This window comes from Erythrolamprus reginae, chromosome 6 (genome assembly GCF_031021105.1).
Source record: "Erythrolamprus reginae isolate rEryReg1 chromosome 6, rEryReg1.hap1, whole genome shotgun sequence".
NCBI lineage: Eukaryota > Metazoa > Chordata > Lepidosauria > Squamata > Dipsadidae > Erythrolamprus > Erythrolamprus reginae.
The window spans coordinates 91,524,545-91,540,471 of NC_091955.1; the positions used below are offsets into that span (position 1 = coordinate 91,524,545).

General features: G+C 38.4%; 1 protein-coding gene across 30 annotated transcripts in view; it reads right to left on the minus strand.

Annotated features, from left to right (window-relative positions):
• Positions 1–515: 515 nt before the first annotated feature.
• The window catches only part of CELF2 (CUGBP Elav-like family member 2), a 591,098-nt gene continuing 575,686 nt past the window's right edge, over positions 516–15,927 (minus strand). For 19 of the 30 annotated variants that reach the window (XM_070754402.1, XM_070754411.1, XM_070754404.1 and 16 more), the window contains 4 exons: positions 12,082–12,261; positions 7,665–7,808; positions 2,605–2,776; positions 516–815 (listed from right to left, as the gene is read on the minus strand). In XM_070754402.1, the coding sequence (XP_070610503.1) occupies positions 2,649–2,776; positions 7,665–7,808; positions 12,082–12,261 (452 nt within the window). In that variant the 3' untranslated portion in view covers positions 516–815; positions 2,605–2,648. Of the gene's footprint in view, positions 816–2,604; positions 2,777–7,664; positions 7,809–12,081; positions 12,280–15,927 lie in introns of all 30 variants that reach the window. The other 11 variants (XM_070754421.1, XM_070754408.1, XM_070754405.1 and 8 more) reach the window with 1 other exon arrangement.

The following is a 15,927-nucleotide window of genomic DNA, read 5'->3' on the forward strand; positions in this document are numbered from 1 at the left end:
AAACAGTATAAAATATAGGTAATTTTCATGTGCATTAATTCATGGATTGTCTAACTTGTGAATCAGTTCAGCAAAAGGTGACAAATAGGTAGCATTTGCCCTAAAACAGGGTAAATATTTTTTTTTATACTAATCTACAAAAAGTGGTTCTATATATATATATTCTTAATGAGAAAGTGAGCCACCTAAAATGGCCTTATCAAAAAACTTTACACTGCCTGAAAAATGTAAAAACTATTACAGACCTCTAGAGACTTAAAATCAGACAGTTCTTCATTTCAAACTATTTTCGGAAGTAGTCTGTTAGAAACCAACATTCTGTGCCTGTGTAGACACATATTGCTATGTCATTTAGAGACCAGCCAGAATGCTGGTCTCTGTCTAATACTTTCAAGTCTGTTTTATTTTTTTTTTACAGGAAAAAAAAAAGAAAAGACTAAAAGGGGGGAAAAAAAGGAAAAAAGGAACACCGAAAACTTTAAACAAAACATTTTTGCCACAGGTTTTTGTGTGTGTGTGTGTGTGTTTGTGTGTGTGTGTTAATACTCCTATCATAAATTTGACTACGAATAAATTTTGATCTTGCATAAATGCAGCAATGCCTTTCCACATTGACTTCCCAGAATTCATATAGCTAGATGAGGTCACATGCAAATTTCAAAGGTTCAAACTATAGATCAAAGATCAGTAGGAGAACCAAATATATATGATGTGAGGTCAGAAAGACATCAGAAACAATGACGGGACGATGAAACTTTTTTAAGACGTCACAGGGACATGCTAGGCAAACGATGAACTAACGGGCATGAAGATGTCTAGGGAAAAACAAGGAAGAGGAAAAAAGTTATGGAGAGTCTATGCAGCAGAAACAAAAAATCATTTTAATGGGTGCAGGAGAAAACTAATGCAAATTTTTCTTCATCATTAGAGTCCCAGCCATTCACACAATTTGCATTAACTGTACACTTGGTCAACAACGGCCAAAATGAAAGAGCCCCAAAGAATCCATTAGAAAGGAGGTTCCTTTTTCTTTTTCTTTTTAAAAAATGGATTCTTATTTCATTTGGGGAAGGAAAAGGGTGGGGAGGAATCAAGACCCCATTTCAACAGAGGTAACATCAAGAGGAGTAGAAGTGGATTGAAGATAAAGCAAAAAAACAAACAGACAAATCTCAAGACAACTAAATTTTAAAGTAGATAATGGAAAGAACGGACAAGTTAACAAAGACAAAATACAAACAAGAGGAGAGAAATTATGAACCATAAAAGATGTAGGGTTCAACGGTGAAAAAGCACCCATTCTTGGCACGTGTAATCTAGAGACTACTTCAAAATGATCTAGCTACCAGGCGGAGCTGGTCTTTAGGTATCCAATAAGTTAACAATAGGCAATAAATAACTTCCATTATTTCTGAGGCAGTAAAAATTTTTGTATAAAAATAGAAATGCTTTTTACAAATAAAATTTACAGGCCTGTGGCTTTCTTTTGTATCTATTATTATTATTATTATTATTATTATTATTAAATTTTTATCTTTCAAGAAACATCAAGTATTGTCATTCTTTTTATTTATTTATTTTTTAAACCCTGTAGCTTTAGAAACAGATCTCTATGTCTTTTTTTTTTAATACTAATGCTCTTTACAAAAACAAAACCCTGAAGAACTCAAAAAAACCAAAAACAAAAAGGAAAACAAAACACAAATAAGTAAAATATAATAAAGACAACCAGTGTTTAAACAGGATAATGTAACCACGTGTCAACCTGAAGCCCTAAGAGTGGTAAATATTAAAGCTTCTTAATAAGAAGAAAGAAACAAACTGAAGGAATGGAAGAAAAATGTTGTGTTCTAAATGAGTCACTTTCTTGGCCAAGGGCCATTAAGCAATTTCAGAACTGGTGCCATTCGGATAATTCAGGATTGCTTTCATTATCCTCATCCAAAGTGTTAAGGTCACCAGAGCCGAGAAAGTCAAGTTGCAATTTTTTTGTCTTTTTTGACAGCTCTAATTATTAAGATTGTAGCGTGTGGATGGGTGCATTCCCTTCAATGCTCATTAAAATATTTTTTTTAAAAAAAATCTGAGTTGCTCATTTGAATCTTGTAGGTCATCCCAATATATATATATTCCCTGGTGCAGAGCTGAAGGGATTGGATACTGTAGCCTAGAGGTTAATTCTCTGCCTTACAAGGCAAAGGTTGCAGGTTCAAGTCCCAGTGAGGGTATGGCTAGCTGATGAGGCCAAAATAAGGCCGAAATAGATCTATCCTAGTCTCCCTTAATTTTCAAATTCAGCAAAAAAACAAGTGACATATATATATATATATATATATATATATATATATATATATATATATATATATATTGTATATATATATATATTGTAGGGATGACCCTTATATATATATATATATATGTATATATATGTATATAAATATAGATATATATTTGGTTAGGTTAGCCAAGTTTCTCTTAAACAGGTGGGGGAAATCGAAGCAGGATTGTCAGGTGGCTGTCTCTTAGAGGTGGCGGGTCAGGTGTTCTTATGTTCTTTCTCAATCCCACCCCAGGCAAGGGTATGGGCTTGCTCAAGAGACTTACCCTAAGGAAACTAAATTAAGAGCAGAGAGCTTCTGGGAGAAGGGTCAGTAAGGTTTGCTGTCATTTTTTGAGCGCTTCAGCTGTACTTTCAGGCGTTTCATGCCAATTTGAAAGCCGTTCATTGCCTGTATTGCTGCTTGTGCCGACACGGGATTGTCATAGCTAACAAAACCTAGAATGCACAAAAGTAGGTTGAGGGGGTGGGAGGGTGTAGAGAGAAAGAGAAAAAACAACAACAAGTGTGTGAGAAGTAGAAGAAAATTGTTAGCATTTGGATTCTTTCACAGTGTCTCCCAACATTTCATAGAAACATAGAAGTCTGATGGCAGAAAAAGACCTCCTGGTCCATCTAATCTGCCCTTATACTGTTTTCTGTATTTTATCTTAGGATGGATATATGTTTATCCCAGGCATGTTTAAATTCAGTTACTGTGGATTTATCTACCATGTCTGCTGGAAGTTTGTTCCAAGGATCTACTACTCTTTCAGTCAAATAATATTTTCTCATGTTGCTTTTGATCTTTCCCCCAACTAACTTCAGATTGTGTCCCCTTGTTCTTGTGTTCACTTTCCTATTAAAAACACTTCCCTCCTGGACCTTATTTAACCCTTTAACATATTTAAATGTTTCGATCATGTCCCCCCTTTTCCTTCTGTCCTCCAGACTATACAGATTGAGTTCATTAAGTCTTTCCTGATACGTTTTATGCTTAAGACCTTCCACCATTCTTGTAGCCCGTCTTTGGACCCATTCAATTTCCTCCCTTCCTTTCTTCAATTCTGTCACTTCTACTCGCTTTCTAATTCCCTTGCTGTCACTTCTGTTCGGTTTTGTTGCTGTTAGCTCTGGCCCACCTCCTGCCCCAAGGAATGTGGAGGTGGATGTGGGGGAGACATCCACATGCTGCAGGCCTGTTTTGCTCCCAGTAGAATCTGCCGACAAAGCCTCCTCTGACCAAGGAAGCTTGAGTGACAGGGAAGAGGGGAGTTTGGCAGACAGCCCAGGAGGAGATCAGTCATCTGTATCATCCCTGGATTCTGAACAAGAATTAATGACACATCCACACATGCGTAGAGTGATGCATAGGTGACAACAACTGAAGGATTATTACAAGAGAAAATGAGGCCACCTGTGGTTGGGTGGGGGTGTTGCAATTAGTGCTACAGATAAAAGTGCAGCCTGGTGTTTTAGCCTCATGGCAGTTTATCTGATTCATTGTTTCATCAAGATCGTGGTTTTTGCTGTTCAGGATTGTGTGTGTGGACTCGCTGGACTTTAGAATTGGACTCCATTTCACAGTTATTGGGTGACCAATTGGAGTGCATTTAACCTGTGCCTTGTGTGTACCAGAAAATCACTTTGACATTTAAAAAGGGAGCTGTTTCTATTTTTCTGTTGATAAAAACTTTTGGGTTTTCCTTTTATCGTGTGGTGTGTGTCTTCCTGGACTAATTACCCTGTAATTACAGGCGGTTGAGACACGCTGGCAGAACAGGTTTCTCTTTTGTGGCTTTAATAGGCAACTTTCTCAATTGTTCTTCCATTGATTAGAAAATCCAAATTGCTTTTGGATGTAGGGGTACATTTAGTATTTTAGGTCCAAAATGATACAGTGGAGACATCATTTTAAATGTTGGGGTTTAAGACATCAGACCTACCAGATACCTTGGATAAATGGTATATTACACTGGGGAACAATTTGTAACACAATTTTTGGTGAGTTTGATTTTTGAGCTTTTTTATGGTTAATTAGGCATGCTGGTTTTAAAAGTGTAGTTGGTTTTCTTCTACCACGTCAAGTTTTTTCTCTATACCTTATATACTGTATATAATATATACTGCTAAAAAAAAATAAAGGGAATCCTCAAATAGCACATCCTAGATCTGAATGAATGAAATATTCTCATTGAATACTTTGTTCTGTACAAAGTTGAATGTGCACAACAGCATGTGAAATGGTCAATCAGTGTTGCTTCCTAAGTGGACAGTTCGATTTCACAGAAGTTTGATTTACTTGGAGTTATGTTGTGTTGTTTAAGTGTTCCCTTCATTTTTTTTTTGAGCAGTGTATATAAAGTATATATTATTAGGCAACATGAGCATCAAATTGCATTTTTTACATAGCCATCTTGCTAAATTCCTGGAAAATCTTGGTGCAGTCAGTGATGAACAGGGTGAGTGATTCCACCAAGATTTTAAGGTCATGGAGGCACGGGATCAAGGTAGATGGGATGTACATATGATGGCTGGCTATTGTTGGAGCATCAAGTGAGAATGTCCACAGATTAAACACTCCAGAAAAAGCTATAAGTGAATGTTCTTACCTTAATATGTATAATTACCATTCAATTATAAAAACAACTACTTGTATGAACACAATTCAACTTGCAGTAACTATTATAGCCTTTGTATGAATAAAATTTTACACAATCTGTATGACAAGAGGGTATCCTGTAGTTTAAAAAGTTGACATGATAGACAAAAACTATGGTTATTTTTGGATCCAGAGGCCAAAAGTTAGTGGAAAACAAGTCACAGATTTGAGACAACAAAATTGCTGTTCCCCAGTGTTATTTATAATTGGCTGAATTATAACTGCACCATAGGAAATAATGCTCTGTAGATACATTAAGGCTACTGTTATTTCTTAGGCACGGTGATGCAATTTTGGCTGCAAATTTGCATAACATGAGAAAAGTATAACTAGCATAAGAAAGAACAATTATTTAGCAAATACTGTATGTGAATGTAACTACACTGCATTTAAGAGAGTCAGTTTGGGGCAGTGACTAAGTCATGAGGCTAGAAACTGCCACAATGCATAAAGCCAGCTGAGTGACCTTTGGCCAGTCACTTTCCCTCAACATAGGAATGAGGCAATTGCAATTTATTTCTGAAAAATCTTGCCAAGAAAACGGCAGGGACTTGTCTAAGCAATCTCTAAAAACCAGGCATGATTGAATGAAAGGGGGAAAAAAGGCGTTTGCAAAGCAACTGCACAGTCTTAGAGCAGGAAACATTTAATATAATCTGCAAATAATGAGTTAAACATGGAGAGGTGCTTTTTTTAAAAAAACACAATAGAGAATAATTAGACACTCATAATAAGGGGCCTTGATTGTCTAATAAATGACATTCCTTCACCTAGGATGTAATTAGTTTCATGCATTTGACAGTTCTGTGCTGCTTCCAGGAAAATATATTTTTTAGGCATTTTTCCTGATTCAACCACAAATGCTTGTACTTTTCAAAATTAATAGGAATTGCTGTGAGGAAAGAAACAATTCACTTTATTATGGAACTTTCACAGCCTTCCTCACCCCCCCCCCCCCCGAAATGGTTATAGAGGACAAAGCAAAGAACATTTCTTTTATCAAGCACATAAAGATAAATTTATTTGGTGAAGAATGACTAACAGTGGATGTTAACCAATGCCTCTAATTCACATCAGCAATAAATGATAGACGGGGAACCTTATAACTGCAAACACAGAAACAGCTTTGAGGCTATCAAGTCCAACTCCTTGCTTAATGTAAGTTGAAATTCACTTAACAACTCTGCAGGAAAAGTCACAAAATGGGGCAAAACTCACTTAACAAATATCTTGCTTAGCAACATAAATTGTGGTTATAAATCATGGCCTATACACACACACACACACACACACACACACATATATACTGCTCAAAAAATAAAGGGAACACTCAAAGAACACACCCTAGATCTGAATGAATGAAATATTCTCATTGAATACTTTGTTCTTTGCGAAGTTGAGTGTGAATATGAAATTGATTGTCAATCAGTGTTGCTTCCTAAGTGTTCAGTTTGATTTCACAGACGTTTGATTTACTTGGGAGTTATATTGTGTTGTTTAAGTGTCCCCTTTATTTTTTTGAGCAGTGTATATATGTATATGCATCATCATAATCTATCCACTGCTGGATGAGGGCCCCTTCCACTAATTTCCAACCAAAACACTCCTGAGCTTTCCTTTGTCAATTGGGCTCACAATACTCGTATACAGTATGTATATTTACATGTATAGATATGTATAGATATGTATGTATGCGTCTCTGTGTTTATGTATGCATATGTACATAAACAATCTTGAAGGAAAATGTTTACCCTAAAACAATGTTTCTAAATTATTTTCTGTTACGTCCCCTCCAGGAAGAAGTAAACAATTCGTCGCCCCCCCAACTCTTCGCTGTGACTAAATAGTATCCTACTCTCAGCAGCAAAAAATGCCCAAGAATGATCAAGGAAATGGAGCACCTCCCTTATGAAACCAGGTTGCAATGCCTTGGTCTCTTCAGCCTTGAAAGACGGCATTTAAGGGGTGACTTGATCGAAATGTATAGAATCATGTATGGGATAGAAAAGGTGGATAGAGAAAAATTATTTTCTCTATCACGCAATACTAGGACGAGGGGGCCCTCCCTAAAGCTCAGAGGTAAGAAAGTGAGGACAAATAAAGGGAAATATTTCTTCAATCATTAGTTTATGGAATTCACTTCCAGAAGAGGTGGTGACAGCTGTCAGGCTTGATAGCTTCAAGGCAGGATTAGACAGATTCATGGATGCCAAGTGTATCGGTGGTTATTGAAATGGACATCCAGGTGCCACCTCTATGTTGGTGGAGGCAGGCAGGATTCCCCTTGGGTACCATTTGTTGGGCTTGAGGGAAAGGGAGAGTTTTGCCTTCTCTTTCTGCTCAAGATCCCCATGGTCAATTGGTGGGCCATTGTGTGACACAGAATGCTGGACTCGATGGGCTTTGGCCCGATTCGGCATGGTTTTTCTTATGTACTTATGTTCTTATTCCCCAGGGTCATGCACCCCCCCCCCCGGCTTTGCTCCGTGCCCCCGCGGGGGGGAGGGACACTCCTATTTGAGAAGCATTGCCCTAAAGAGAAGAAACAATGATCAAATAACCAACTGTGGACCTGATGACTAATGTAAAAAGGATATATCTACAGTTCTCTGGTGGAAGACAAGATGCAACAATGTTGAATCTTAGACATTAGCTTTTTGGTGTTCAGTACTGAATGTTACATACCAAAACACTTGCTCAGATTAGTCTGTTTGTCAATGAAGACCTTAGCAGAAATAACATTTCCAAAAGGCATAAACATCTGCAGAATGTCCTGGTCTCCAAATTCTTGTGGGAGATGATAAATGAAAAGGTTTGCTCCTTCTGGACCTTTTAAGAAAAGAGAGAACAGGCAGCCAGAATCAGCCTTTTCATTTTATGCTGAAAATATTAACTAAGTATTTATTTATTTATTGTTAGAGTTGAAAGGGACCATGAAGGCCATCGAGTTCAACCCCCTGCCCAAGCAGGAACCCTATAGTACACCAGTCAATTCAGTTGACTTTTTCCCTCTGTGGTGTCATCCAAATATGTTAGGACTAGAAGGGAAATAAATAGGTTTTATATTTTTATCTAAGATCTCACCCACCCTGTCTCATAAATTGGGTTCATTGGAGTTGGGTGACCCAATAAATTTAAATGGACGAATGAACGAACAAGGAAAATTGAAAACAAAAAGGATTGTGAAGCAATTCAAATATGTATTTTTTTACATTCTCTATAAAATGGCTGAAGTGTGAAAGAAACGGGTATTTATTTAAATTTATTATCGTTGTCCAACTCAAATAGACTTATAAACCAATTTATGAAACAGACTATCAGGGAAACCTATCTCAATACAATTTTCGGAGGTCTGTGAAAATGATAAAACAACAACAAAAATAACAAAGCATCAGAAACACACTGATGAGAAATGATTTAGAAAACAAGAATTCCTAGACATTTCACACGCCCAAATATCCATTTTAAGCTTTCTTTCTGTTGTTGTTTTTTTTGCAGTTGTTTGGAGAAAAATAATCCTCTTTGTACGGGTTACACATCTGTTACATAATACAGAGAATAAGATTTAGAATACTGCTTTTTATTTCAGCACAATGCTGATTATTTTTTTCTGCTTTCACTTTTTATCTTCTTGGTTCTCCTAAATGGGTAAAAAATGTAGAGATGCTACATTTCTGGCACAACTCTAGAATGCAAAGTTTTACAACGAACATTTTCTATAACCTGATGTTATAAATCTGGTCATTCATCTTATTTGATTTTGCACGTAGCAAAGTGGCTTTATATTTATATACTATGAGAGATACAAAGTAATTATAATTATTACTTGTAGTTAATTTATTTTCCAACATTTCATTTTCTGATATTAGACTTTTTGGAAATTATAAATATCTCTCTGGGATTGCAATTGTCATGATGATCAAAATATTATGATGGCAGCTTTGATTCTTCCAATTATCCATCTATACCTATGTCTGTCTGTCTGTCTGTCTGTCTGTCTGTCTATCCATACATACATCCATATTTATATAGCTGCCCATCTCAAAGCTTGAATGTATTTTTACGTGTTTGTGTTCTGTATTTTCTACTGTTGACTTCTTTATTTTTTTATTTTTTATCTTTTGGTTCCTCTCTGTGGAGCTAAATTCCTCTTTTGATGGTGTTCAATCTGTCTTTGATCTTTCTTTATTTTCTGGTTTCTACTATGTTCAAGTCTTGACTCTTTCTTCCCCATTTCCTAGTGGGGCTTCTGACTACTTCATCTTTCCCAGTCAGTACCGAGTTCTAAAAACAGTTACTACTGGTTTGTGCATGCATACGAGCTTTTGCACATGTGCAGAAGCATCTTGGATGGGTGGGCGGAGCCTCCTCTGGCTGGCGCTAATGGTTCGGAGAACTGGCCTGAATCGGTAACGACCCACCGCTGCTTCCACCTGAGGTAAATCTTTCCCTCAGGTGGTTCTGAGGGAGTACAGTATATATAAAAAAGTCTTTTTCTCCCCATTTTCCTCAGTTGCTGCTTCCTTTCCCTCATCGTTTATCATCAGGGTTGTCTATCCTTTAATTTTTATTTTTTTTACTTTGATTTCTGAGCTTTGGCTCTGTTTATTTCTCTTCCTCTTTGTGAAGCCATTTTGTCTTCCTTCTTCCTCTCTTCCTTCACTGCCATCTGCTCAAGGCTGCTGTTTGATTGGCTGCTGCTACTGGATTGGCAGCTGGGTCACCCTGGCAACAGGGGAGGGCCAAGAAGCAGCAGCTCATGTACTCATTACTTGCTCAGGTAGTCTGTCCTCAAGGAAGAGGAAAGAATTGGCAGAACTACTTTTTTATTTGCTTCACACATACTTTTTTTCATACATTTCTTTGTTTAAAAAAGGTGCCAAATATTGAGCAGTTCTTCAAATGCCCATTTTAATATTATTTTAATATTAAAAAGCTTTAAGTGTTTTGTGACTGGCAGGTTCTATTATAGAAATAAATAAACAAATAAGCATAGAAAACCAATGGCAGAAAAAGATCTAGTGGTCCATCAAGGTCTTTCTTTCTTTCTTTCTTTCTTTCTTTCTTTCTTTCTTTCTTTCTTTCTTTCTCTCTCTCTCTCTCTCTCTCTCTCTCTCTCTCTCATTCTTTCTTTCTTTCTTTCTCCCTCTCTCTCATTCTTTCTTTCTTTCTGTCTTTCTTTCTTTCCTTTCTTTCTTTCTTTCTCTCTCTCCCCCCCTCTCTCTCTCATTCTTTCTTTCTTTCTGTCTTTCTTTCTTTCCTTTCTTTCTTTTTCCTTCCTTCCTTCCTCCCTTTCTTTCTTTCTTTCTTCCTTCCTTCCTTCTTTCTTTCTTTCTCCCCCCCTCTCATTTATTTATTTATTTATTCATCCATTCATTTATTTATTTATCAATCAGTAGCAATAAGAAGCCTTCCCCCCACCATGGAACATCTTGCAATTAGCATTCATTTATTTTCAGCATTAACTTTCTGGGTTTCTTTTGCTTCGTCAAGCAGCTCATACAAAGCAATCAATCCTTTCTTTGCTTCCCCCTCAACACTCTCCATTAAACAAGCGACCCTTCGTTGTAACCAGGCTGGATGGATTTGGGTCATTAACCTCCAAACACTATTTAGTTATAAAAGCTACCTGTTTGTAGTGTACATGCAAATCCAGATAGAGGCGCTCCTTCCCCACCAGAAATGGAGGGGGGGGGGAATTCAAGGAGGGTTTGAATGGTTGCACTTTTTATTTTTCTGCAAAAGCAGCAGACAATATCTGTTTTTGCATTAGAAAAGCAGTGGGTGGTAACATTCTTTGAGCAACTGCCTGAAAGGAATTTTCTGTGCTGGGAAATTAAATATTTATAGGGCTCCTATATATTCTTCATGCCAAAGGTTTTCCATGCAGGCACAACTACTTAGGTGCAGCTTAGTTCCGGTTGAGTGTCCATTTTGATGAGTCAGTGGCTTTTAGGAATCACAAACTTTCCACTTTTTTTTTTGCAGTGGAGATATTCCTTAACAATCTAAACTAACTGGATAGTAGCTCCAGTATATCCAGGAGAGGCATAGAGAGGCCTTGAGGCTTCTCTGAGAACCCTGTTTCCATATTAACCTCAGATTCTTTTTGCTAGGATAAGACAAGCATAAGAAAACTATAATAAACAAAGAATGGGCTTGCTCATTTATTTGTTTATCTGTCTTTCTGTCTCTCTCTCTCTCTCTCTCTCTCAATCTCTAGCTGTCTGTGTCTACATTGCCATCTGTCTGTCTGTCTGTCTGGTCTCATCTATCTATCTATCTATCTATCTATCTATCTATCTATCTATCTATCTATCTATCTATCTATCATCATCTATCTATCTATCTATCTATCTATCATCTATCTATCTATCTATCTATCTATCTATCTATCTATCATCTATCTATCTATCATCTATCTATCTATCTATCTATCATCTATCTATCTATCTATCTATCATCTATCTATCTATCTATCATCTATCTATCTATCATCTATCTATCTATCTATCATCTATCTATCTATCTATCTATCTATCTATCTATCTATCTATCTATCATCTATCTATCATCTATCTATCTATCTATCTATCTATCTATCTATCTATCTATCTACCTACCTACCTACCTACCTACCTACCTACCTATCATCTATCTATCTATCTATCTATCATCTATCTATCTATCTATCATCTATCTATCTATCTATCTATCTATCTATCTATCTATCTATCTATCTATCTATCTATCTATCATCTACCTACCATCCCTGGGTGGGCAGAGCTTCCTGCTGATGTTTTTACCGGTTCTTAGAACTGGGCCGAACCAGGAGCAACCCACCCCTGTTTGTACTCTTAATATTTTGCAATTATTTCCATCCATTGTAGCATAAGCCCTTGAGTGCTGGGAGAGGCAGGGCACCATGGAATAAGAAAACTCTACTTAATGGTGGAGCTTAATAGTAATGATAGCAGCAGCTGTACTAATAAACCTAATTTTAGAAGACCATTAAGTTTCATTTGTTTTTAATTTTCAGTTCAGAATCTCTTCCTTGCTCCCCTTTTGCCTCCCCCTCCCCCTCGTGGTCTATCTATCTTACCTTCTTTCTGGCTGCCTGCAGCACTCTGCTGTTGTAGCAAACTTTGACTGTATAGCGTGGGCAGCGCCGCAGCGGCATACTGCTGTATTCCTGAGTAGGCTTGGGTGAGGGCATCCATTGTGCCAGCCGTACCATTGGTCAAGCCTGTTGCACCGAGTCCTCCGTTCAGGGCAGCCATACCTGAGAGCATTTGAGCAACTTTACAAAAAACCCAACAATAGAGAAAAGAAATTGCACTTATTCATTAGTGCTTTCCAAACGTCGTTAGCATTAATCACGACACCGATCAACAATGGCTGGTGGGCATGCAGATCGAAAAAACAATAACCACGGCAGTAAGAAATAACAATAATACAAATCGGGCACTTCACCAGATGGCACAGATAAAAACAACAACAGGTAGGACAACATCCAATCTATAAAGACATATAAACATCGGGGTTAGGAATTATTGTTGATAGCAATTTTTGTTCAGTTATTGTTATTGTTCAGTTTCCCATGCAGGCAGCACTTGAAAAAAATTGGGATCATCAGAAAAACTGTTTCCCCACAATTTATGGCAGGAGTGTCAAACACGTGGTCCGTGGGCCGGATATGTCATGCGCTGGCCACTCCCACACCCAGTTTAGCAAAGGGTAAAAAAGTTGTGACATATCACGTGATGGCGCCATGACAATGTGTGTTTGACACCCCTGATTTATGGCATCCCCATGGTATTCTTGAGATAAACAACACTCTTGCTGTGAAGGAATCTGATGCATCTTATGGATTTGTAATTCTAACCTTCAGTAAATTCAGTAATTTCCTCAACACTGTCAGACTTTCTACTAAATCTGCACTTCTATTCTACTAGTTTTTCTCATCATTCCTTTCACCCATTTCCTCCCATGTTGACTGTATGACTGTAACTTGTTGCTTATATCCTAAGATTTTTGTTAATATTGCTTCTTCATTGCTTATTTGACCCCTATGACAATCATTAAGTGTTGTATGATTCTTGACAAATGTATATTTTATTTTATGTACTTTGAGAGCATATGCACCAAGACAAATTCCTGGTGTGTCCAATCACACTTGGTCAATAAAAAATCTATTCTATTCTATTCTATTCTATTATTCAGATTATCACAGAAGAGTTGGAACGGAACATGGGAGCCACCTAATTTACTCCCTCCTTAGTGAAAGATCCACTATGGCCCATTTCACAACTTCTGGTGGGCCCGTTAGGCCCGTTTTTCACCCTCCCCAGGTTCCAGAGGCCAAAATTGCCCTCCCAGGATCTCTGCATGACCTGGAAATCAGCTGTTCGGCAGACATATACGTGCTTTGCATGCTAGCAGATATGACTCTGTGTGCCACCTGTGGCATTCATGCCATAGGTTCGGCATCACTGTGCTAGAACTACAGTGGCAGAATTTCCAGTAAATATCCACTTCGGGAGATGCCGTCTTAAAATACAGTGATACCTCGTCTTACGAACTTAATTGGTTCCAGGACAATGTTTGTAAGGTGAAAAGTTTGTAAAGCGAAACAATGTTTCTCATAGGAATCAATGGAAAAGCAATTAGTGCGTGCAAGCCCAAAACTCACCCCTTTTGGCAGCTGAAGTGCCCGTTTTTGTGCTGCTGGGATTCCCCTGAGGCTCCCCTCCAGGGGAAACCTCACCTCCAGACTTCCATGTTTTTGTGATGCAATGCGAAAACGGGTGCTTCACTGGCAACGGAAGTCTGGAGGTGGGGTTTCCCAGCGAAGGGAGCCTCAGGGGAATTCCAGCAGCGCAAAAACACAGAAGCCCTCGAAACCCCACCTCCGGACTTCCGTGTTTTTGTGATGCTGCAATTTCGCTGAAGCTCCCCTCGCTGGGAAACCCCACCTCCGGACTTCCGTTGCCAGAGAAGTGCCCATTTTTGCGCTGCTGGGATTCCCCTGCAGCATCGCAAAAACACGGAAGTCTGGAGGTGGTGTTTCCCATGGAGGGGAGCCTCAGGGGAATCCCAGCAGTGCAAAAATGGGCGCTTTGCTGGCAACAGAAGTTCAGAGGCGGAGCATCCCAGTGGCGGCAGCTTGGGTGTGTAAGGTGAAAATAGTTTGGAAGAAGAGGCAAAAAAATCTTAAACCCCGGGTTTGTATCTCGAAAAGTTCGTATGACGAGGGGTTTGTAAGACGAGGTATCACTGTATTAGGAAACCCAGATGCTATAGAAGCCTTTGTAAAAATCTTCTAAGGAAGCACAGAAACCTTGAACCTGAACAGCTCTATCTACTAGGGTTGCCCATTAAAATTTCCAACTTGTATCACAAGGCTCAGGATATTTTTAAGGGAAAACAAAAGCAACTGCAGCTCCATTTCGGTGGCTTTAATATTTTTCACCCACAAATTGCCCATTATAGCAATTTAAGCTTTAAGCTGATATAATATTGAAAAAAGCCAATAAAATCTCCCGCACATGTCTATCTCCTGCCTTCTCTTGCACCGCCTCCCTCACCCATCAGCTCCTTTTCTTCAAGCCTGAATGGCTGTTGCTATTGGATCAAAGCTGCAGAAAAGTGATTTGAGGAACAGACTACAAATAAATAACCCAGGAAGGACCAGCATTATTTACTTGGAGTCAAATCACATCCCTGTCTCTTTTAATCTTCTTGTATAACCTCTTTCCCAAACCTTTACATTGATGACAGTTTTATAAAGAGGGAGAAAAAAATAGAGAGGGACAATTCTAAGAAACCAGTAAGAAATAATGAGGCAACCGTTGTGCAGAGAACTTAAGATAGCAGTATCTGTTGAAAAAAAATATTTATTCTGAGTGGAACAAGAAGACCCCCTCATCAAAAACCCCTAAACCTCCAAATCCTATGGTTTCGGCTTATGTACAGATATATAGGTAGATAGAAGCTAGGAATTTTGAAGAAAGGGAGAAGGATATCCAAAATAATTATTAGTGAGATGAACTTACTTTCTTTCTTTCTTTCTTTCTTTCTTTCTTTCTTTCTTTCTTTCTTTCTTTCCTTATTCTTTCCTTCCTTCCTTCCTCCTTTCCCTCCCTCCCTTCCCTCCCTCCCTCTCCCTCCTTCCTTCGTCTTTTTCTCTCTCTTTCCTTGCTTCTTTGCATGCTTTCTTTCTTCCTCCTTTCCTCCCTCCCTTCTTTCCTTCCTTCCTTCCTTCTCTCTCTTTACTTGCTTTGTTGCTTGCATCCTTCCTTCCTTCCTCTTTTTCTCTCTCTTTCCTTGCTTCTTTGCATGCTTTCTTTCTTTCTTCCTCCTTTCCTCCCTCCCTTCTTTCCTTCCTTCCTTCTCTCTCTTTACTTGCTTTGCTGCTTTGTTGCTTGCTTGCTTGCATCCTTCCTTCCTTCCTCTTTTTCTCTCTTTTTCCTTGCTTCTTTGCATGCTTTCTTTCTTTCTCCTTTCCTCCCTCCCTTCTTTCCTTCCTTCCTTCTCTCTCCTTACTTGCTTTGTTGCTTTGTTGCTTGCATCCTTCCTCCCTCCCTCCCTCCCTTCTTTCTTTCCTTCCCACTTATCTTTCACATTTTGGAACTGCTCAGCTCTCTTACAGAGGTAGGATAACAGGTTTTGGGAGGAAAGGACCACATTTTTTCCTGTTAATACCTCGGATTTTACTGGTTGAAACTGCAGAGAATAATTTTACAGCATCGGCCACATCGCCTCTTTAGTTAGACAAGATATTGCCAATTTCTCCACCAGCACAGGCTGGGTTAAAGATAAAGGGAAGAAGAGCTTCCCGCTATGGCAGGAAATATAACTTTTTCCATTTTTATTTTGTTCCGTTTTGCGAGCCCAGAAGCTCTTTTTGAAATCCCAGAAAAATCAGAGTGACGGAAACATCATTGAG